The 23195-nt window shown below is 37.7% G+C and overlaps 1 protein-coding gene across 3 annotated transcripts in view; it reads right to left on the bottom strand.

Annotated features, from left to right (window-relative positions):
* Positions 1–23195, bottom strand: part of STK11 (serine/threonine kinase 11) — a 170775-nt gene that overhangs the window by 64584 nt on the left and 82996 nt on the right. For all 3 annotated transcript variants that reach the window (XM_003760830.3, XM_031948037.1, XM_031948038.1), the window contains exons 3-6: positions 19853–19942; positions 17346–17478; positions 17011–17147; positions 13651–13778 (exon numbers count right to left, since the gene is read on the bottom strand). In XM_003760830.3, the coding sequence (XP_003760878.1) occupies positions 13651–13778; positions 17011–17147; positions 17346–17478; positions 19853–19942 (488 nt within the window). The remainder of the gene's footprint in view (positions 1–13650; positions 13779–17010; positions 17148–17345; positions 17479–19852; positions 19943–23195) is intronic.

The raw sequence follows: 23195 nt of genomic DNA, 5'->3' as shown, positions 1-23195 counted from the left end.
AACTAGGGGAGAAAACTGATATGAAAACATATGGTATATGTTTTCACCATACAGATCCACTAAGTTGCCAACTTTTGTTGATTCTCTCCACACATTTCTCACACCCCACTAACACAGCTCTCCTCACTTTTTCATCTAGAGAACCAGCTCCTAAATCAGTCTTCCTCCATAAAGCTGGATATTTGTCTGACCATATCACTTCTCAAAAAGCTCCAGTGCCTCTCTTTTTCCCTTTGGAATAAAATAGAAACTCCTCTGCTTGGCTTTTAAATGCCTCACAACAGAGAAAGAAAATATTTATTAAACTCCTACCATGTGCTAAATGGTTTACAAAATATTATCTCCTCATAATAACAAGATGCTGCCCCCATTTTTCAGGTGAGGAAACTGAGGCAGGAGTTTGAATGATTTGCCAAAGTTACTGCAGAGAGTAAAAGTCTGAGGCTGCATTGAAGTTCAGGTCATCCTGATGGCGCTCAGCCCTATGGGCCCTTATTAAGAGCACTTCAGACTTAACACTTTGTTCCCCCCCTTTATACACAATATCCCATTTCTACCTTTCCACAGTCTCCATTCTTCCTTCACTCCAGGTTTTGAAATCTTGGTTTTCCTTCCAGCATGAGGCTTTTCAGGGCCTCCTCTGAACCAATTACCTTGTCTTTATTTTGTACATTTTTTTTTAACTCGTGTGTCATTTTCATTCCTTGAAGGCAGTGTGACAGTTTGTTTTGGACTCTGAATTCCCAGAAGCTAATAGAGTACCTAGATGCTTATTTGTTGACTGAGATAGGTAACGAGGGGAGAAAACTGATATTTTTAAGAAATACTTCTTTGTTGTTCCTCCCTCCCCATCTCCAAAACAAACTGGTATCCCAGGAAAGGGGAACAGGATGCCAGCCTGCATAGCCCTAAGGCAGGATTTGCCTATCTCTTGGTCAGACTCCTCAGTATTTGAAGGAGCTCCCGAGAGAAGGAAGGCAGTCCTCTCCACATAGCCACCTTGAAGCTTGCATGGAGTCTGCCTTCACTGCCACTTCCTTCAAGAACTGACAAAGCCAAGAGCCAAACAGGGTCAGAGGTGGGCTGAAGGACTTCAGAAAGCAAAGAGGAAAAAACTCTGTCTTATTCTATAACCATCCTCACTGACAGCAAAAGCCAGTGACTGAAGAAACATGAGCAGGTTTTTAGCGGACCAGAAGGAAGCAGAAATGCCTACAGGGCAGGACAACCCTTGGCTCACCTGGCCTGCCTCAGCTACTTGATCATGAAAGTCAGAGAAGGCCCAAGAAACAGAATGGCAGAAACTAGAGAGATAATATACCCCTCATTCTAAGGATGGGAAAATGAATCCTAGGGAAGTGACAAGACTTAAATATGCCAAAGGACATTCCAAAGGACACAGAGACTAATAAGACAACTTGGAAAAGAATACGCTGTGAGCTCTACATTATAAGGAATTTAAGAGACTTCTTTAAAAGACATAAAAAATCCTCTTTTTTTCCTGTTCTACTTTATATCTATAAATGTTCATTTTTGGGTACAGTATTTGTCTAGGATTTTAGCAAATTAAATTTAAAATTTAAAAAGTAGACGGATGACTTGCATCTTTCCCAGAGGGCACAAGTGTAGAAGTAGTTTGAAGCCAGACCTTCTCAGGTGCTTTCTGGGTCCTTCTCAGAGCTGGTCATTTCTCCAGGCCTCCATCAAAGGGAACACTCACAACTGTCTAACCCCATTCCCCTTCCTCCCAATTTATCTGACCACCTAAGAGGGAGGATGGGTTTAGAAAGCAGTTGTGCCTACAAAGCAATTAATAAGACAAAACTGGGACACCAGGCAGAGGAGCTGGTAAAGAGAAGGAAGCAATTCTGAATTTTATGAGATAAGAGATTAATAGCATCAGCTTTGTATAACTCTGGTGTGCAGAGGGGAGGCATTGTTCTCAGACAATGTAAAACAATTTTGGAAGCAAAGCAAGGAGATGCGGTCTCCAAAGCTGAAGTTTTTTTTTTTTAGTGGCACTGGGGATTAAAAGAGAAAAGTTACAGGGACCAATTGAGTACAATGTTTTAACTGCCAGGCAAGAGTTTAAACAACTCTACAAAATTCAAATACCATGCATGAGACATTAGGTGGAAGTAAGCTCACTGCCAGGGAGCAGAGATAGAGCAGGGAAGGAATGGAGTCTGGTGGCAAAACCCCAGAGAGTCAGTGGGAAACTCGGGTCTGTAGATAGACTCAACTATCTGCTGTGCAACTAACTGTCAGCAAATATCTGTTCTCTGAGATTCAGGCACCTTATCTGTCAAATGGGAGATAATACTTGAGTGACAGGCTGGTGCCCCTTGAGTGACTGGACACTGTCCAAGGGCTAGGGAATCAGGCAGGAATAAAACCCTCACTGCCTTTAAAAGGCTTACCTTCCACTGGGATGGGACAAAACATGTATACATGTATATAAATATTATAGTATTGCTACACTGCTTACCCAATGTTTTTTGAATGAATTAAAGTGATTTGCCTAAGTCACACAACTAGATAACAGCAAAACCAATACTCAAGTCAGGTTTGAATTCCAGATCCAGGATTCTCTCTATTTTAAGGACTTTTGGTTTCTTCAGGGTGGTTCTTCTTTCCAATGATGTAGCTCATCACCTATAACTCAGCAGACAATCTCAGATGTTATGGCAAAAAAATTTATTGCCTTGTTATCAATTAGCGAGTAGCCTCTCTGAACATGCTCGATCCCTGGACGACAGAGTCCATCATTGGACCCATGTGCAAAGCCTTTCCAACTTCAGGGGACCAGGTCTTGCTTGTGCTCCACCGTCATGAGACTCAACATGACAATATATCAGACCAAGATTTTCGTGTTTAGTAGAGTACCCCTTTATATTTGGAGGAATTCTGGGGTAAACTAAAGGGTTTAAAGGAAATAAAGAACTTTTTGGTGTGAAGACAAATTATTTCAGAGATTTCTCTCCTAGCCTAAGATAGTTCCAAAGGAATTTGATCGTGGCTTTTTGAAGGAAAAATACATTAATAACAGGCTCCTATAGACATGCTCCCTAAGTTAGGCAACAGAAATGTTGATGATTGTAATTCTCTGCTCCATCCCAATATCATGACCCTTTTATTAGGTTCCAAACACAATTCCACTTTATCTAACTTAACCAGGCCAACTCCTCTGAGGTGCCTGCTGCTATCACTTCTTTAAGAAGGGGCGAAGGGAGATGTACTTTTCCTCTTTTCTCTCAACAGAGATAGGATCAGTTACTAACCCTTTCATTACTTTTCACCACAGAACATTTTATGTTTTTTCTATAAATACACACCTACAGCTCACTTCTTTAAGAGAATGTGGGCAGTAAGACTTTACACACACACACACACACAGGGGAGACACAATCTTTAAAAGAATGAAAAACCTAGCATGGGATTAAAGGAAACATAGATGTGGGATAGGGAGAGAATTAGAGAGAGAATTAGGAAAAAGAGTACAAAAAGAAGTCAGGAACAAAAAATTTTTAAAAGCATCACTGAAAAATTTCCAAGGAAAATAGGTTGGGGCCCCAGGGCTCATTGCACTGCTAGAAGAAAGGAACTTCTAGCAAAGACCCTAGTAAAGAGAAGTATAAGCTAGCAGGGAAGGGGGCCTGCCTCTCAGTATCTCAGAACTCGTTCTGGTATAAAGCAAAAGCACAGGGCTTAAGAGGAAGGAGTACAATCATTAAGGACTAGAGATTTATTGAGTTCAATTTCATTGACCAGTAGAACTATGAACGGATATATTTGAACTCTAAATTTAATTTGCTAAGTCAAGTTGATTCTTTAGCATTCAGGCCAGAAGACAGCTCTATCCTCCGAGGAGGTTGAGCTCAATCTATTAGCAGGCAAAAGACAAACTAAATTGGTTCTAAAGTATCTTGAAAACAGAGCTTTACAACGAGATCAACCAAATCATTTCCAATGGAGCAGTAATGAACTGAACCAGCTACGCCCAGAGAAAGAACTCTGGGAGATGACTAAAAACCATTACATTGAATTCCCAATCCCTATATATATGCCCACCTGCATTTTTGATTTCCTTCACAAGCTAATTGTACAATATTTCAAAGTCTGATTCTTTTTGTACAGCAAAATAACGTTTTGTTCATGTATACTTACTGTGTATCTAATTTACATCTATTGGTCAACCTGCCATCTAGGGCAGGGGGTGGGGGGGTAAGAGGTGAAAAATTGGAACAAGAGGTTTGGCAATTGTTAATGCTGTAAAGTTACCCATGCATATAACCTGTAAATAAAAGGCTATTAAATAAAAAAAAAAAGAAAAGAAAACAGAGCTTTAATTTTGGAAGAGCCTGTCAACTGTTCTGGAGTAACAACCCAACAAGGAAATAGACCATTATATGAACAATTTTCAGACAAAGAAATTAAGGTGGGGCAGGCTAGATGGCACAGTGGATAGAGTGCTGACCCTGAAGTCAGGATAACCTGAGTTCAAATCCAACCTCAGACATTTAATACTTCCTAGCTGTGTGGCCCTGGGCAAATCACTTAACCCCAATTGCCTCAGTAAACAAACAAATAAAAAAAGAACTTAAAGCCATTTCTATTCATATGAAAAAGATGCTTTAAAAAAGCTACTATTGATTAGAGAAATGCAAATTAAGAAAACTCTGAGGTACCACTTCTCTCCTCTTAGATTGGTTAAAATGACAGGAAAATGATAAATGTTGGAGGGGATGTGAGAAAACTGGGATACTAATACATTGCTGATGGAGTTGTGAATTAATCCAATCATTTTGGAATTATGCCCAAAAGGCTATCAAATTGTGCATACCCTTTGATCCAGCAGTATCTCTACTGAGACTGTATCCTAGAGAGCTCATAAAAAAAAGGAAAAGAACTCAAATGTGCAAAAATGGTGGTAGCAGCCCTTTTTCTGGTGATAAGGAATTGGAAACTGAGTGAATGGATGACTATCAGTTGGAGAATGGTTGAGTAAGTTGATATATGAATATAATGAAATATTATTCTATATTTATTCTACATTATAAGGCTAGTTTCAGAAAAATCTGTTAAGATTTACATGAACAGATGCTAAGTGAAGTGAGTAGAACCAAGAGAATACTGAAACAGCAACAACAAGATTATGTGATGATCAAATTATGATGAACTTGGCTCTTTTCAACATGAGGTGATTCAAGGCAATTCCAATAGACTTGAATAGAAATATATTTAGAAATGATCAAAATAAGGCAGGAAGACTATGTATACCCTTTGAACAAAAAATACCACTACTAAGTCTGCATCCCAAAAATGTTATAAAAAATGGAAAAGGATCCACATGTACAAAAATATTTATAGCAGCTCTTTTTGTGGCAACAAAGAATTGGAATTTGAGGGCATGCCCATCAAGTGGGGAATGACTGAACAGGTTATTGTGTATGAATGTATTAAATACTATAATGCTAAAAGAAATGATAAGCAGGCAGATTTCAGAAAAACCTGGACCTACATGAACTGATACTGAGTGAAGTAAGCAGAACTAAGAGAAGAACATTACACATAGTAACAGCAACACTGTCTGATGATCAACTAAGACTGATTTAGCTCTTATCAACAATATAGTGACCTAAGACAATTCCAAAAGATTTGGAAAATGTTGACTACATTCAGAGAAAAGGCTATGGTAGCAGCCCTTTTTGTGGTAATATGGAACTGGAAAGTGAGTGCATGTCTTTTTTGCTTCATTATGCTTTTTTTCTTTTGTTCCAGGTTTTCTTTCACAAGATGACTGATGTGGAAATATGTTTAAAATGATTGTACATATATAACTTATATCATTTGCTTGCTCTCTTAAGGAGGGAAAAAAAAAGTGGAACTCAAAATCTTATAAAGCTAAATGTTGAAAACTATCTTCACATGTAATTGGGGAAAAAATAAAATACTATTAAATTAAAAAAAAAAAGGTATCAAGAGCACAAAGGATAAAGGAGAATCCTGCCACTTTCTCTAACTGTGAGGAGTAGCAGCAACACTAAGTTATGTTTGTAATATAGACTTGCTAAGAAAATAGATCAAAACAAGCAAAACACAAACATTCCTATTTCTAAGTTTGGGACCAGGAACAGACAGTTCCTTTCATTAACATGCCTCCACAAACTATATAGGCCCAGCACAAATTTCTAGGCTGACATATTTGTTCTTTAATCAATGATTAGTTTACAGCTAATAGCTGTTCCTGAGAATGTTTAAACATCATCACCTGTGTTGTTACTCTTAAGGATTTTTTTTTTAAATCCATATTACAGGGGTGGGGAAATACCAGTTAATTCAATTCATTATTTTTCTTTGTCCTTGAATATTCAACAATTCAGCACCATTTACTAGTTTTCCCATAAAGACAAATAAGCAGGCAATGGGCACTCTGCATCTGCAGAAATACCTCCATTCTCTGGTCTGTTCACCAAGCTCTTTCTATATGCTTGGAGTCAGCTTTGGCTCCCTCCTCTTCATCTGAATCCATTCCTATATTGCACTACCACCATCCAAATTCAGTTCCTAACCCATTCAGCCAACTGCAAATAGCCTAAGTGGTCTCCTGGCCCTCATATCCCATTATAGACACCACTTTTATATTGATCTTTCTAATGCAAAGATCTAATTCTGTCACTCTGCAGCTCTAGGACCTTCAATAGCTCCTTGCTGCCTACCAAAACAAGTCCAAATTCCTCAGTCTCTCTAAAACCTATGTTTTCCCTATTATTTTCTTTATTTTCTATCTGTTGCCTATCCTATATGAAACAAAAGTGCGACCCATACCTCCTGAGCACACTCTGAATTTTCTTACATCTGCTCAAACTGTTTCCAAGGCTTAGAATTCCCTTTTCCCCAATTCATCCTTTTGTCAGCCAACTCCCGATTTTTCCAGGCAAAGTTCCTTAGATCCTTTAAGTTAGAAATATTCTCTTCTTCATTTGATTTCAAAGAATTTCCTAGTCCCTTTTTGCACTGACAATTTTTATTATACATCATATCTTTACTACTACATTGAAAACCTACGGTTCATGAACTAAATTTTCTTTATTTTGTATCTCTTCAGTGCTAAGTACAAAAATTAACAAATTCCTGCTTTTGAATATCCATCAATTGATATATGTTCAAGAGAATATAAACAACTTCCATGTTCAGACAAATATTCTCACAAATTGTGCACACTCATCACTAATGCTATATGGACTATGAAACTGACTATTATCTTTAAGAGACTTAAATTATATTATTCTCTCTGCCAACACTGTTTTGGTCCATAACCTAGCACAGAGCTATTTCTGGTATAGGCTCATGCAACTATTTATGAAGTAGTTCTAGCTTGCCAAAGGAAAACTAGAAACCTTTGCCAAAGAACCTGTAAAGGTACTGAATTCACCACTTGGGGGGGTAGGCATGCTGGGGATAAGGGAGGTCAGAAGATAAAAAAGCACAGCTAAAGCACGGGAGGAAAAGAACCATGTGCCATAGGCCAAACCTCTCTAGCCCATCCTTCTGGGAAATCCTTGGGAAATCCATAATAAGTGCAGAGAGCGCCACCTGCTGTCCCACTCTGGGAATGCAACAGAGAAAGGATTAGGTCCAAGCACCTGCAGGATCAACTCTGTTCACCTCAGAGCTACACAATTGATTTAGGTTAGTTGGATGAGATCCCAATTCCTTGCTCAGTACTAGATATCAAGGCCTGAAAAGCAATATATCCTTTCTCTAGGACTAAGAAACCTTTCTCTACAATCTGGCTCCAGTTCAGAAATCCAGCTTTGGATTTCCCACTATTCCTCACTCACCACACATATTCTAATTCTAGCCCTACTAAATTATCTGCTGCCTCCATAGAGTTTAGAATGAGAACATACATTAGCGACCATCTAGTCAGACCCTTCAGAGAGATGAAGTGAGTTACATAATCACCCAGGCTTAAGTAGAGTAATAAGAAGACAAACTCAGATCCTTTCGCTCTTGGCGCTCTTTCCACTACTCCACAAATCCTAGCTTGTTCTCTACACTTTCAATATCCCCCCTGCCCCCAATGATTGCTATAGACAGCTTTAAAAGTCCCTCTTTAAATAAATGCACCCCTTCCTTCTCCTCTCCCTTTTTCAGATTGTCTTTCCCCTCAACTCCCTTCAACCCTTTATCTGCTCTCATAGCACAGTAAGAGGCAAAGCGCCAAAATCAGACTTGAAGTCAGGAAGTAATGATTTCCATTATCTCAGACTCTTACTTGTTGGGTGACTATGGACAAGTCACCTGAGTCTAACGTTCTTCACATTTAAAATGGGAATAATGGATCTTGTAGTACCTACCTTACAGGGTTTTTGTGAAGCTCAAAATTAGTTAACATAGGCAAAATCTTTTGCAAATTTCAGTGCTACAAAAATGTCATCTATTATTATTATTATAACTCTCTATAGTATTTAACTTTCCAATATATATATTTAGCCACGTAAAAGTCTTACTTGTTGAGGGGAAAGGCCCTATCTATCATTGAATCCACCCTAACACAAAGCAAATGTGTGGTCCAATTTTATTCTCCCTACTAGGAAAGCCCTATCAAGAAGATAACCAAAGACACATGAGCCTTCTGAAGGTTGTTACTCCTGCTTTCTTAGGTTACCTGAATTGGCCCTGAGCTGAGGGAAAAAATCATCTGAATACAGGGGGTGGGGTAATCTCTTCAACTAGGACTGACTCAAGTAGTTCATTCCCCCTCCTCCCCCCAAACACCTCTGATTCATCTTATTACATCCAACCTCAACCTTAAAAGGTCTCTTGGAGAAAAAACTAAATATCCTATAATAAAAAACCCCCCTTATTGCATATGAATTTTCTTTGCTTAATAGGAACCAAATTAACAAATTATTTTTCCTTGATCTTCAAAGAAAGAATGTTTGTGTTTGTGTGTGTGTGTGTGTGTGTGTGTGAGAGAGAGAGAGAGAGAGAGAGAGAGAGAGGGGCCCTTTTAGGGGGAGGGGGAGAGAGAGAGAGAGAGAGAGAGGGGCCCTTTCTCCCAAACACACACACACACACACACACACACACACACACACACACACATCCTAAGAACAAAGTCTGACTCCTCACCTGTCGTCTCAATAGTGCACACACTTCATGAATAAAGCTAAACTGCATGAGAAGATAATGGAATGTCTATTTTCAGGAAGAGAGATGCTTCTCTGAATCTGCTTTTGCCCAATAAGCAGGATCTGTTTGCTGAAGCTGATATAATGGGCATCTGGGGGGAAGTGACCATTCCTTCTTAAGAGGGCCTCCCAAAGGAGAAGAGGAGGAAAGCTGAGCTTAGCTGGAAAGAACCCCAGATCTGGGAGGATGAGTTTCTTTCTTTCTTTCTTTCTTTTTTTTTTTTTAAATACGATGACATTATTGTTTTTGGCTGTTTTATAATTTTTTCAATAGTATTTCTCCAAATACATGTAAAGACAGTTTTCAATATTCATTTTTGTAAAGCTGTGTTCCACTATGCCCAAAGAGCTACCAAATTGTGCAAACCCTCTGATACAGCAATGTGTTTACTGGGCTTACATCCTAAAGAGATCATAAAGGAGGGAAAAGGACCCATATGTGAAAAAAATGTTTGTAGCAGTCCTTTTTTTTAGTGGCAAGAAACTGGAAACTGAGTGGATGTCCAACAGTTGGAGAATGGCTGAATAAATTGTGGTATATGAATGTTATGGAATGTTATTGTTCTATAAGAAACGATGAGCAGGATGATTTCAAAAAGGCCTGGAAGGACTTGCATGAACTGATGCTAAGTGAAATGAGTAGAACCAGTAAATCATTGGACATAGCAACAGCAAGATTATACAACGATCAATTCTGATGGACAAGGCTCTTTTCAACAATGAGATGATTCAAACCTGTTCGAATGGTCTTGTGATGAAGAGAGCCCATCTGCACACAGAGAGAGGATTGTGGGAACTGAGTGTGGATCACAACAGTATTTTCACTTTTTTTATTGTTTGCTTGCATTTTGTTTGCTTTCTCATTTTTCCCCCTTTTTGATCTGATTTTTCTTGTGCAGCATGACAATAATGGAAATATATATATTAGAATTGCACATGTTTAACATATATTGGATTACTTGTTATCTAGGGAAGGGAGTGAGAGGGAAGGGAGAAAAAAAATTTGGAACACAAGGTTTTACAAGGGTGAATGTTGAAAATTATCTATGCATATGTTTTGAAAAAAAACTTTAATAATATTTTTTTAAAAAAAAGAAATTACAAGGGTAAAAAAATAAACTTTATTTCAAATTTTTCTCTCCTCTCTCTTACCTTCCCCCTCCCCAAGACAGCAAGTCATTCTATATAGGTTAAATATTTGCAGTTCTTTTAAATATATTTCCATATTTGTCATGTTGTATAGGAAATCAGATCAAAAGAGAAAAAAACCACAAGAAAGAAAAAATTAAAAAAGCAAACAAACAATAACAAAAATACTATGCTGAGATCCATACTTAGTCCCCATAGGTTACTCTCTGAATGCAAATGGCTCTCTACATCACAAGTCTATTGGAATTGGCCTGAATCACATTATTATTGAAAAGAGCAGTATCTCATCATAACTGGTCATATAATCTTGGCTGTGCACGATGTTCTCTTGTTTCTACTCACTTCAATTAGCATCAGTTCATATAAGTCTCTCCAGGCCTTTCGGAAATCAACCTGCTTATTGTTTCCTACGGAACAATATATTCCATAATATTCATATGCCATAACTTATTCAGCTATTCCCCAAATGATGGGCACCCACTGAATTTCCAGTTCCTTGCCACTACAAAAAGGGCTACCACAAACATTTTTACATATGTAGGTGCTTTTCCTTTTTTTATGACCTCTCTGGGATACAGGTCCAGTAGAGGCACTACTGAATCACAGAGTATGCACAGATTTATAGCCCTTTGGGTATAGTTCCAAATTGTTCTCCAGAATGGGTGGATCACTCACAACTCCACCAATAATGTATTAGTGTCCCAGTTTTCCCACATCCCTTCCAGCATTTAGGGAAGAGTAATTTCCAAGGAATCTGGAGAAAGGCCAAGTAAAGCCTTCTTCCTTCAAATGTCTACATGTAAAATCACATTTGGTATTTGGAAAACACAGATGACTCCAGTGAATAACAAGAGGGTAAGCTACCTAGAGATACACCAAGAATACATCAACCAACTTTTTTCAAAAGATGGGCATAGAAGATGCAATTAATGGCAAGTGAGGAACACTAAGTACTAAAAGACTACTACAGATCTATAAGATTAGAGTCAGAAGCATGAAAGTTCAGAATGATTGGTGATGAATATTAAGTACAAAAAAAAAGTACTAATTCTTCAACTGAAACCTGGCATGGTGCATTACCTTGTTAGGCCACACCCAAGATTTCATTACATTAAGTCACAGAATTCAAATATAAAGTCTACAAAGAGTAAAATAATTCAAATGAAGGCTGAACAATATATCAAAGTTGGGGTTTAGCTGAGGTAAAATCACTACTCTACAAGAAACCAGCAATATTGCTCCTATTCCCTTCAACCAGGGCTTTGAAGTGAGAAGATCGCTTCTGGCACAGAGTCACATAGTGGGCAAGGACTCAAAAGGGTAGCTAAATCAATTCATATTGGAAAAGGAGCTCCCTTTGAAACAGTCCCATCAAGTAGTCAACCAGCCTTGCTTTACAACTTTGTTATGGGTAAGGTCCCTCACCAGCTAGGCAATACAGTTCATGGAGTACTGGGACTGAAGTAAGAAAGGCTTGGGTTCAAATTTTGCCCCAGACACTTATTAGCTGTGTGATCTTGGGCAAGTCAATTAAATTCCATCAACCTCTGTTTTCTCAATTGTCAAATGGGGATAATAATAATGGCACCTATCTCATAGGACTGTTGTGAGGATCGAATGAAATGATATTTGTAAAGCACTTAGCACAATGTCTGACACATAAGCACTTAATAAATGCTTGTCTATTCTCTTTCCTCTTCCTGAGGAGGTCCATTTCACTTCTATAGAATTCTAAATTATAGAAACATAGAGAATTTTGACAACTAAAAGGAGTTTTTCTTTACCTCAATCTCAAATCTTTTCTATAACTTTCAGCCCCTCTCCTTTTCGTTCTGTCCTCTAGAGCAGGGGTATTAAAAATCAAACAGAATATCACACATTACCCATCTGGGTTCTACTGTATTTTCATTCTTCATATCCCAATTACATCTAAATCTGGCTCCTAGAGGGCTGCATATCTGACTCCTTTGTTCTAGAGTTAAATGGAACAAGGCAAAATCCTCTTGTAACAACCCAACCCTTCAAAACCCTGAAGATGGGGCAATCCTCTTTTTCAGGCTAACCATTCAAGATAACATTCAACTGGTTCTTGTAAGGCATGTTTTTCAGTCTTCTCTCCAACCCAGTGATCCTTTCAGATATGTTCCAATTTGTCAATGTCCTTTCTAAAATATGGCATAACCAAAACAATATTTTAGAAAAGGAAACTAAAGTTGAGAGAGAAGAGAGGCCTTGTCCAAGGTCATTTAGTGAATATACAACAGAGCTTTTGCTGCTTCTTCCCAATTCCTTTTTCCTCTAACTCCTCTCATTCTGACTAGACCAATTTGAAAAGCCTGTATTTTGCCTTATACTTCCCCCCAAGTTGTCAATGAAATCCCCAGCTGATGTTTAGTTGCCTGCACGTGATATCTAAAGCTAGAAATTTCCTCCAATCTCAAAGAAGGGAACCTAGAGAATGCTGCCAGTGAAATGCAATGTCTATAGAAAAATTTCTAGATGACCCAAAGCTAATTCTCTGCATAGAGTCATCCCTGGTGACTTTTAGGAATTTCTGAAATAACCAAAGAAAATATCATTGATTTCTGAGATTTTTTAAAGAGACACCTATTATTTGACCCTAAAATATATTGAGTATTTATAAGAGGACAAATGACTAAAAAATAGTTAGGTGTGCTGAATTCAGTTTAAGCTGAAATAGAAAGTCCTGTCACAGCAAGAAAGTGGCAGAAACTGAATGATTGGTAACTCTGGATTGGTAACTTTTGGCACAACTTCAGATAGAAGTTCTGGAAAAATGGAGGAAATTCTGAACAACTATTCAAGTTCCCTGCCTGTCTGTTCTTCTCAAAGACAGTTAACCTCATTTTAAAAAATGTCTTAGCATCAGTGACAAACATTACTTATTTCAAGGCTCTCTGGTTTTATTGGTGTGAGTACTCACTATATTTTTGTAAGCAGTTTTCCCAAGATACTATTGCTAAAAGTATATATAGTAGGCCAATATTCTGATGATGCATTTCTCCAGTCTTGCCTAACTTGGTCTTAGACCACAGACCCACGTTAAGTTACAAGGCTCATACGCAAAGCTAGAATTTGCACTCTCCTTGCTCTTGCCTTTGGAAATTCTGGGTAGCTCCTACATCACAATGAGACCCCAGTAGAGACAAAGTTTGAACAAAGATGCCAAGTGGAAGAGTTTGATTTCTTCACTCCCAGAGTTGCTTCACTCAAAAGTATAGTCAAGGGCTAATGTGATAAAGGTAATCTCAGAGGAATCCCCCAAATCAGGTCTCCTTACCTTTTAGCAGGTCAGAGAGCGGAGGACCACAATCCCCTGGAATTGTGTAGTCTCCTTTCCCGATGTTTTCAAATAACTTATAGATGTTGTCCCCTTCAAAAGGGTAAAGACCTGTTGTAATGTTGTATCTTGAATTGTAAGGAAAGAAAGAGAGGGAGAAAAAAAACATAAGTTTACAGGTAAAATTCACATACATTCCCTTCATTGCCCTAGGATTTCTAATGGTTCGACTGTGAATTTTTTCTTACAAAAATGTTTTAAAATGCATAACATAAAACATAAAAGGCTACGTAAAAAACCATAAAGAAATACAGTTACCACGCAAATTTAAAGACCTCAGGGAAGAACTCCTCTCCCCATTTGCCTCCCTGGCACTTCCTCCAACCAAGTCTCTACCTTACTGCTACAATACTGTTAACATGAGTGGTTGGATGGTAAGGTCAGGAAGATCTAAATGCAAATCTAGCCTCAGATACTTACCAGTTGTGTGATGCTGGGCAAGTCAATTAACTATTCTTAACCTTAGTTTTCTAATCTGTAAAATAGGGCTAATAGCAACAACTACCTCCCAGAGTTACCATAAGGATAAAATACTCGTATAGATATTGTAAAGCACTATGCAAACCTTAACGTACTATGCCACCTCACCTAATTTCCTACACCTTCACTATTATAAGAAGCTATTAGAAGTCCCCTAGCTTTTAGTCTCTTCCCCTCTTCAATCCATTACCACAAAATTTCCACAATAATCTTTTTATTATAAAGCTCAGGATGATGATGTTATTCTCATGCTCAAAAACCTTCAACAGCTTATTTCCTCTAAAATGAAAAAACAATCTCTTCTACTTGACATTTAAAGCCCTTTAAAGCCCTTAAAGCCAAGCCTAACTTTCAAAACTTAATTGGAATTGATCCACTTTAGTCATTCTGTATTTCAGTCAAATAGATATCCACAATCCACCTTTCTGCTCTGTGCCTTTGCATGTGAGATCTGGGATTTATTTCCTCCAGGAAATATTCCTTCAACTTATGTATCACTGAGAAAGGGAAGTCTGCTTGTTATACTCTCTCCTCGATTAAATGATCACATATTCCATTATCTGTTTACATTTTGCTTCTTAAAATAGAGAATGAGCTCCAAGATATTTGTGTTTTCGTATCCCAGGCATCTAACACCTGGTACACTGGATGTTTGTTTCTCATGTCTTGAATGCTATACCCAAGCTACCTACTAAAATCTAGCCATGGAAAAAAAGAATAAAGTAAAATGTGTACAAAAGACAAAAGAAAGCCTACAAGGAAGCAAAGAAAAGATGGACAACTACAAATACAATGTCTTCTATTCTTATATATGCTTTCTTGAAATGGAAACTTGTTAAATATTTTGAATCTTCCCTGATGTTCTGTTAGGCATGTGACAATGGTTTGGTCTTTTTCTGTCTTTATTTTTTCTTTTAGTCATTTTGCATTTAAGTTTTAAATAAATATAACTTTTTAAAACTTCCAAAACATAATTTAAAAAATTTAGCCATTCGTCAAAATTCAGTTTAAGCTCTAGCTCTTTTATGAAGTATTTCCTGATTTAGCCAGAATTAAATTTCTCCCTAATTTAATCTCACAGCATTTGATATAAATTATCACTTAAATAAAAATTATACATACATAGTGAGGGTGTGAGACTGTGTGTATGTTAAAACTTTAACTTCTAAGAGGGCAAGGATATTATTCCTATACTTATTTCCCACTGTATATAAAGCATAGTTCTTTGAAAACAAGTATATATTAATGATTATTGAAAGAATACTTGATGTTTATAAACTGTTGGAATATGTAAACAGTGTGAGATGATTTGAGAAGCCTATGGTTGCCTTTCTCTAAAGTTAATCCTCGTTTGTTCATAATAACTTTGCTTCTAACTCAGTACCCTCTTAGGAATCAGTTAAAAGTAGTTTCTAGAAATGTCAGAGGCAGCTAAGTGGCTCAATGCATAGAACACTGAACCTGGAATCAAGAAAATGTTAATTAAAATCTGGCCTCAAGACACTTCCTAGCTGTGACCCCAGGCAAAACATTTAATCTCTGATGGCCTTAATCCACTAGAGAAGGAAATAGTATACCACTCTTTTATCTTTACCAAGAAAACCCCATGGACAATAACAGAGGTCACAGGTTCTTTCATCAAACATATAACTTCAATAAGGTACAATAGCTAGCTAAGCCTGAATCAAAATTTGAAGTCTTCAAAAGGACAATGTGGAAAGTAACCCACTAGTGTGGATTGGTACAGTGGAAAAAGGCAACAGATGTCGATATGATCTAAAGAAAGTTGTTCCTTCTGGTTCCAAATCTGTGTTCCTATGAAATCTCATTTCATACCTTACTGCCTTATTTGATTCCTTAATCCAGCCCTTGTGTGAATGAACCTAGAGTTCCCAGTGATCACAGTTTAACAAGCTGCATCTTGGTTATCCAACTGTCACCATCTGAGTTAGGGAACAAAATAGCCAAGTTTTCAGGCTACAGACATATTAAATAACGAGAGGTATGTGATGTGTGTTGTCTTTGATAAGCATAAATAGGAGCTAGTTTATTTCTCAGCTGAATGTGAAATATATTGATAAGGTTGCTTTCACCATTTTACTTGTACTGGCTGGGGATGAGAAATGCAAGCTAAGGCACTGTCAATAAACTGTCTTAGACTTTGAGACCCAATTGCATATAGCCAGCATTTGATAAACAAGTCAGCAAAGTGGACACCTTCAAATTAGATTAGCTGGACCTGGGAATCAAGTGTCTGGGGAGAAAGTAGGGTGATTATATGAGTCTGATAACAGTGCAGCTGCCCTTTGAATAAAATACATTACAAGGGGACCCTGTCCCTTTATAGTCTAAATCTCACAAGTTTGCTGCATTACCTTGGGCAAGAAAGTCCCTTCACCTCTTCTGGGCCTCTCAATTTGGTCTTCTGTAATAAGACAGTGGAACTTGATTTCTGAGGTCTCTTTTCTCTATATTTCAAAGGCACTTTTAACTTAATATTCTGAATATCTAGCTCTTTATAGTCCAGAAGGTCTTTCAGAACACCCTCTAACAAAGTATTCTATCCAGCCCTACTTTCTCTGAGAGATCCTTTCAATCGTCCTCCCAGCCTTTCCTCAATACCCCCTTCTCCTATTTTCTTATCAGAAACAGCATGACAGCTACAAGGATTTAATTTCTGAGTTACAAGGATCCTATACAGGGGCATGTGATCTACCCTTTCAGTGCAGGGGGCTCCTCTATAGCATTCCTGATGGGCTATTATCCAGCTCCTGTTTGAACACTTCTGTTATCTAGGTGATGGGAACTTAAGTCACTTACAGTGTGACCCCAGCTGACCAAATGTCTACTTTAAAGCCTGAAAAGGTGTCTAAGCCATTGGCTATTTCTGGTGGCTGGAATGCTGGTGACCCTTGGCTCGTTCTGCATGTATCATCTTCTGCAAATGGATGCAATGCCTATACCAGAAAATAGAAAAAAGAAGAAATAATCAGATCCTTACAAATTAAAGTTAAGATGACTCTGTCACACCACATTTACAACTGTAATAGGGAAGGTGCCATGAGGATAGGTCTGTAAGAACAGATCAAAAAAAATATCTCTCTCCCTCCCTTTCCCCTCCCCCTTCCTTCTCATTTTTCCTCTCCCTCTCTTACCTCTGCTACTCCTAAGTCAGATATTTTTAGCGTCCCATTGGTTGTAAGCAGCAGGTTCCCTGGTTTTATATCTTTATGGACAATTCCTTGGCTATGCAAATATTCTAACCCATCTATAAGCTGGCAAAAGTACCTGCAGAGAATGCAAAGGACAGAAATAATATAAGGTAATCAGGGAAATGCAATACATTCATATCAAGTTTAAACAGACCTGTTTGGCCCCCAAGTGTACAGACTTGTGTTATGGAGCAGTGAATAAAAGTTCATGAAAACTGGGGCTCCAACTCTGGCTTTGATGCTAATCAGCTGGATCATCTTCAGAGAACAAATGCTCATGTGTCAGATTTTGGATGGAGTTAAGAGACTTAAGTTTTAGTCCTTCTTCTGCAACTAACTGTGTGACCTCAGGGAAGTCCCTCAGTTTCTTCATCTGTAAAATGAAGGGCTTGGACTGGAGGAACTTTCATCCAGGTCTAAATTCTACAAATCTATGAACTCCCTTTGAATGAGGGGTTGACTCTGATGATCTGGAAGATCCTGCACAACGCTGAAGAAAATAAATTCTTCTAAATATCTAAGCACCTCAATTCCACCCCCCCCCCCATGCCAATATGATTAAGGAATTTCAACTAATCTCAAGCCTCATGGCTAAATTACTATCTTTTCTCCATTTACTTACACACATTAGAAAGATACATGAGTCCATGTGTGTGTGTGTGCATGTGTGAGTGTGTGTGTATGGTCACTTATGGTTCTAAAGACAAATAATAAATCAAGAAGAACAAAAAATTTTGTATTGAAGGAAACTGGCCTAGGTTCTGTGGCTGAAAATTTGTTGTGAATGCAAATTCTATTACTGGCCATTTTCATCTTGGGTACTCTGACTTTCTAGAAGTCAAAGTTTTCTTTACAGCTCAGAGTCCCTAAGTTAAAGGACTTCACTGCCAAAGCCCGAGGCCACAATTCCTCTGGCTAAGAGACTTTTAGTCCAGCTTCCCACAGTGAGCCACAGTAAGTTCCTTAGCAACTTCATCAAATCCTTGTCAGAGCAATAGTATCGGGAAGGGGCCAGTCTTGGGGATGCTGCTGTAAATTAGAGAACAGGAGGTATTCCTAGAGAGCAGGTTAGTGCTAATCCTACATCAACTTCTTGAACAAAGATGGGAAAGGATAGGAATAATGAGTGATGTTAAAGATTGAATTTGCTTCAACTCTTTCAGGACTTCATGTACTAGAGTCAGAATGATGGAAGAAGGCTTTGTTGACAGCCCTAGGAAATACAGAAGTAGGACTAAAAGTCAACAGGCTTCTGTTCCTCAGCAGGAGACAAGGGATTATCTCCTATTTTTTTTTTTTTTATTTCATCCACAACCACTGTTCTTTCTCCTTGGCATGTACCTATGATTACTCTCCTTCACTTTTGCCCAAAACTAAAAGAAAGTGGTAATTTTCCCCTTCAAATTGCTCTATCAAAGACTAAAGAGACCAAGAATCAAGGTTGCAAAGGGGACACATGTGAAATGTATAATCCATTAAGCTCTGGAGCAAAGTTGGGAGGAAGCAAGGGAACTATGTGTGCTATACTCTTTCTTCCAAGTTTCAATTTTTCTGGTGTCTCCTCTCCAGTCAAAAGGTCAGCATTTCATCAACAAGACTTAAATCCCTAAGAGCTGCTGTCTAAGCTAAAGATCTTGCTGGGAACAGTTTCCTTTTATTTTGGATTACTGTAGCTACATGAAGAAACATCAGAGACACAAATGGGACACAAAGTCCCATTTTCTGTCGGGATGAATTTTTTCCTTTGCCCTACCCAGGAGAAGTTAGCACATGGAGTGAACTTGGCAGGAGAGATGGCTTCTGCAATAAACCAAGAATTTTTATCCTTGTCCCCTGAGAGGGATAGAACACATATATAGTGAGAAGAATATCTGAGATCATGTAGTATAACTATTTCGTTTTACAGATGTGGAAACTGAGGCTTAGTTGGCTTGCCTAAGACATAGCTATGAGATGGTAGAGGTAAGACTCAAATTTAGGTCCTTTGATTCTAATTCTAAGTGGTCCAGAATCCCAGTGTTCTTTCCACTACATCACATAAAAAAGCAACATAGCCAGGATTTCAGGACAAACAAACACAAGTAGAAGACTTGGGAGAATCTGTAGTATTGGATTAAAACCTTGGATCCTAAAGTCTTCACTACTTAGAAAACCATGGTAAATGTACTCAAAGTCCCTGCCAAGATATGTACAGGGTTAAATGAAACCAACAAAGGAATATATATTTTATACATATGGAGCCCTGACCCCCGCACGGTAACAGAACAATGGTCTTGCTTGAAGACCTCCCTTCTCCCAACTAAGTAGAGCCAGATCATGATATGCTTCTTGGGAATTTGGTCTTCAAGAGGCCTCACTGATATATGCCAAAATCAAGCTAATTCAGGAAAACAGTATCAACTGAAGGTATGGAGGTGGGAGAGGATAAGAGGGACTAAAATCAGACTTACCCGTGAGCCTGAAAGACTGGAAATCTTTTCTCTGGAACGCTGTCCAGCATCTCCTGCATCCCACACACACAGTACTCCATCACCATATACGTGGGGACATGGTTAAAGAAAACAAAGGGGCAAAGATCAAACCAACCCCAGGCAGCTTGTGACTGGTACAAACCCCAGGTTGTAAGTAGCTGAAGAGGATGCTGGTATATTTCAGCTCCAAGGACTCCTAAGGGATACTGAATTTTTGTTCTTTCACTAATCTCTTAGAAATCCTCACTCAAATTTCTTTAACACAATTAAAGAAAATATTAAGTATTCCCATCCTCTACAGCTTCTTTCAAGGATCCCTCCCTCCCAACTAATGCCCTAATATATCTTCAATTGAATGACATTCCTCCAACACTGAAAGACCTTCTCTAAACCTCTCCAGCCCATCCAGCTACTGTAATCCTAGCTCCTCTCCACTGCTAAGCTCTTTGAGAAAGCTGTTCAATATCCAATACTTCCATGTTTTCTCTCCAGAATCTCTCAACCACATGCAATTATCGATACATGGACTCTAAATGAATCTGCTCCAAGATCACCAATGGTCTCCTAAGTACTAAATCCAACCAACCAGCATTTACTAAGTGCTTATTATGTGAACTGTGCTAAGTGCTGGGGAAATAAAACAAAAACAAACAAAAAAAACCGCTATCTTTTTTTTGGCATTATCTCTGCAATTTCTTAGTAGCAACTACGAGCTACTAGACATTTTCTTCCTCCTTCTCTGTAGACACTTTGTTTCATCATCTCTGTCCCTTTCATTGGCACAACTTCTCAATCCCTTAATGTTGATATTCTTGAAAGGACCTGTCCTTGAGGTCTTTGTCCTCCTCTATTGAGTCAGATGTCAATGCCTCACTGTGGCACTGTGATAGCATGAGTTCTTTGCCATGCTAGAAACTATTCCACAGGCTGCTTTTCAAGAAGAAGCCTAGTTAAGTCTAGAAAGGCTCATAACCAATAGACTGGTCACTTGGGGATAAATTCTTTGGACACTGCAACCTGTAGAAGAAAGAAAAACACAAAGTCCTATGCAAACCAGTTCTCTTTTTGTATTGATAGTAGTAGAAAGGAGAACCAGAGTTTGAAGAGTATTTTTTCTAATATTTTTAGAAATCATAATACTACAGGAGGAACTGAATTCTGTCAATCTTGATATTTTTTCTATAAAAGAATTTTATAAGACAAAAATAATTTCATATAACTAAATGGAAACACAGGTCCCAGATACTTCTTTGAAAATAGCTTTACAATGCACATGAAGATAAAGAAATGTCATATTACCACACATCTGATCATCTTGTCTTGCCATATTCAGAAGCATCTGCAAAAAGTTCAACATCTGTTGCAGAGGATGAAGTAAAGAAATTCTACAAAGAACTTCATAAGTTCCTCTAAGTTAAATTAACATAATTTTATATGTGCCTTCAATGTAAAGTCAGAGAGGAGGAAAGCAAAATTAAACTAGAAACTATGGTCAAAAATAAGAAATTGAATTTGAAATATGATCACACAGAAGCCTGCTATCTACATATCATGAACACTCTTCAAGAAAAGTATTTAGGGGCAATGTACATAGTAAATAGTAAACAACTTTGGACCTGTGATTTCACCAATGTGGCTACTGTGAAAATGATACAGATGACAAAACATCCCAATCTGCCCATCCTACATAAGTCTTATCAACTTCCTCCCATAAGTTCATCATGCTGGGACATTCCTCATTTTCTACTAAAACTGTGAAGATACTCATCATCTTTGTTGATCATACAGCTTACTTTTTTTATACCCACCTTATGCTTCTCCATTCCCTCCAAGTGCAAAAGAAAATAAGTATTACTCAAAGGAAAATGAAAAGGTCCACAGTGGGTTTGAACAGGCTGTAATGCATACCAAATAAGGAACTATTAAACAGAATTGATGGAAAGGGTGTCAGAGAAGGATGATCACATGATTAAAGAGAGTTAGACAGTGAATAGATTCAATCAAATGCTTATTTGCAATCAATACACAAAAAGCACACCGAAGTCTTATATTTCCTATGTCTTTCAGTTGACTGTTTAATGATAAATATATTATATACTGGGGAACAGTGCTTCTGAAAGTGTGTTTTCTACTAATAATATCCTCTGCAGGAATATTCTTGGTATGTTTATAAATTGTCTTCAAACAACTTTTACAAAGGTAGCCATATAGATGAATGATAAGTGATATTCTTAGGTTGCCATTCTTTGTTATTAAAACATTGCCAATTTTTTTCATACTTTTGTTATTGTTTCCTTCAGACATCTTATGAATTGATCCCTTGATGTCCTTACAAGTGTGTCATCTTGAGTATATAACTCTTTTATTAAGTATCTCTAGGAGTATGCTTAACGACGAAAACAGAACTTTATAACAATCTGTAGAACTTTCCCAACTTTCTTTTCTTTGTTATTTTTCTATTTTCATCCTTTAATTCTATTGCATTTACTTTACTTAATCAGTTCTCTCAAACTCGCTTTAAAAATGATTTTTATCCTTCACTAATTCTATTTCATGAGGAGATTCTGCTCATCATCTTACATCAACCTTTCCTCATAAGAATTTACAAATATTTTTACAAATCAATCAAAAAATTGCTAAGAAAATATTAGGCTTTTTTAGTCTTATTATGACAACTAGTTTATATTAGTTAAAATTCTGCATGAAATTAATGTAGTCTGAACAGAAGATCCAATTCAGTTCTAATTGATCAATGATGGACAGGATCAGCTACACCCAGAGAAGGAACACTGGGAAATGAATGTGGACTACTTGCATTTTTGTTTTTCTTCTCAGGTTATTTTTACCTTCTGAATCCAATTCTTCCTGTTGGAAGAGAACTGTTTGGTTCTGTACACATATATTGTATCTAAGATATATTTTAACATGTTTAACATGTATGAGACTGCCTGCTGTCTAGGGGAGGGTGTTGAGGGAACTAAGGGACAACTTCTGTTGGAACAGAAGTGAGTGCAAGGGACAATGCTGCAAAAATTACCCATGCATATGTTCTGTCAATAAAAAGCTATAATAATAATAAAAAATAATGTAGTCTTTGTCCATATCCTTTTTTCTCTCCTATATTTGATCAATAATTTATTTAGATAAGTCAGCCCAGATAAACATTTGCATATTTTTTTTTCATTTTCATTATTTCTCCTAGTTTTATATTGATTTTATCTTTAAGAAGTCAGTAGTCTGACGACTGCTAAATTAAGAATAATTACTAAAGGGGAAGATAGGTGGTACAATGGATAAAGCACCAGCCCTGAAGTCAGGAGGA

The sequence above is a fragment of the Sarcophilus harrisii genome, chromosome 1 (genome assembly GCF_902635505.1).
Source record: "Sarcophilus harrisii chromosome 1, mSarHar1.11, whole genome shotgun sequence".
NCBI classification, from domain to species: Eukaryota; Metazoa; Chordata; class Mammalia; order Dasyuromorphia; family Dasyuridae; genus Sarcophilus; species Sarcophilus harrisii.
This window is presented reverse-complemented; position numbering and strand designations above follow the sequence as displayed.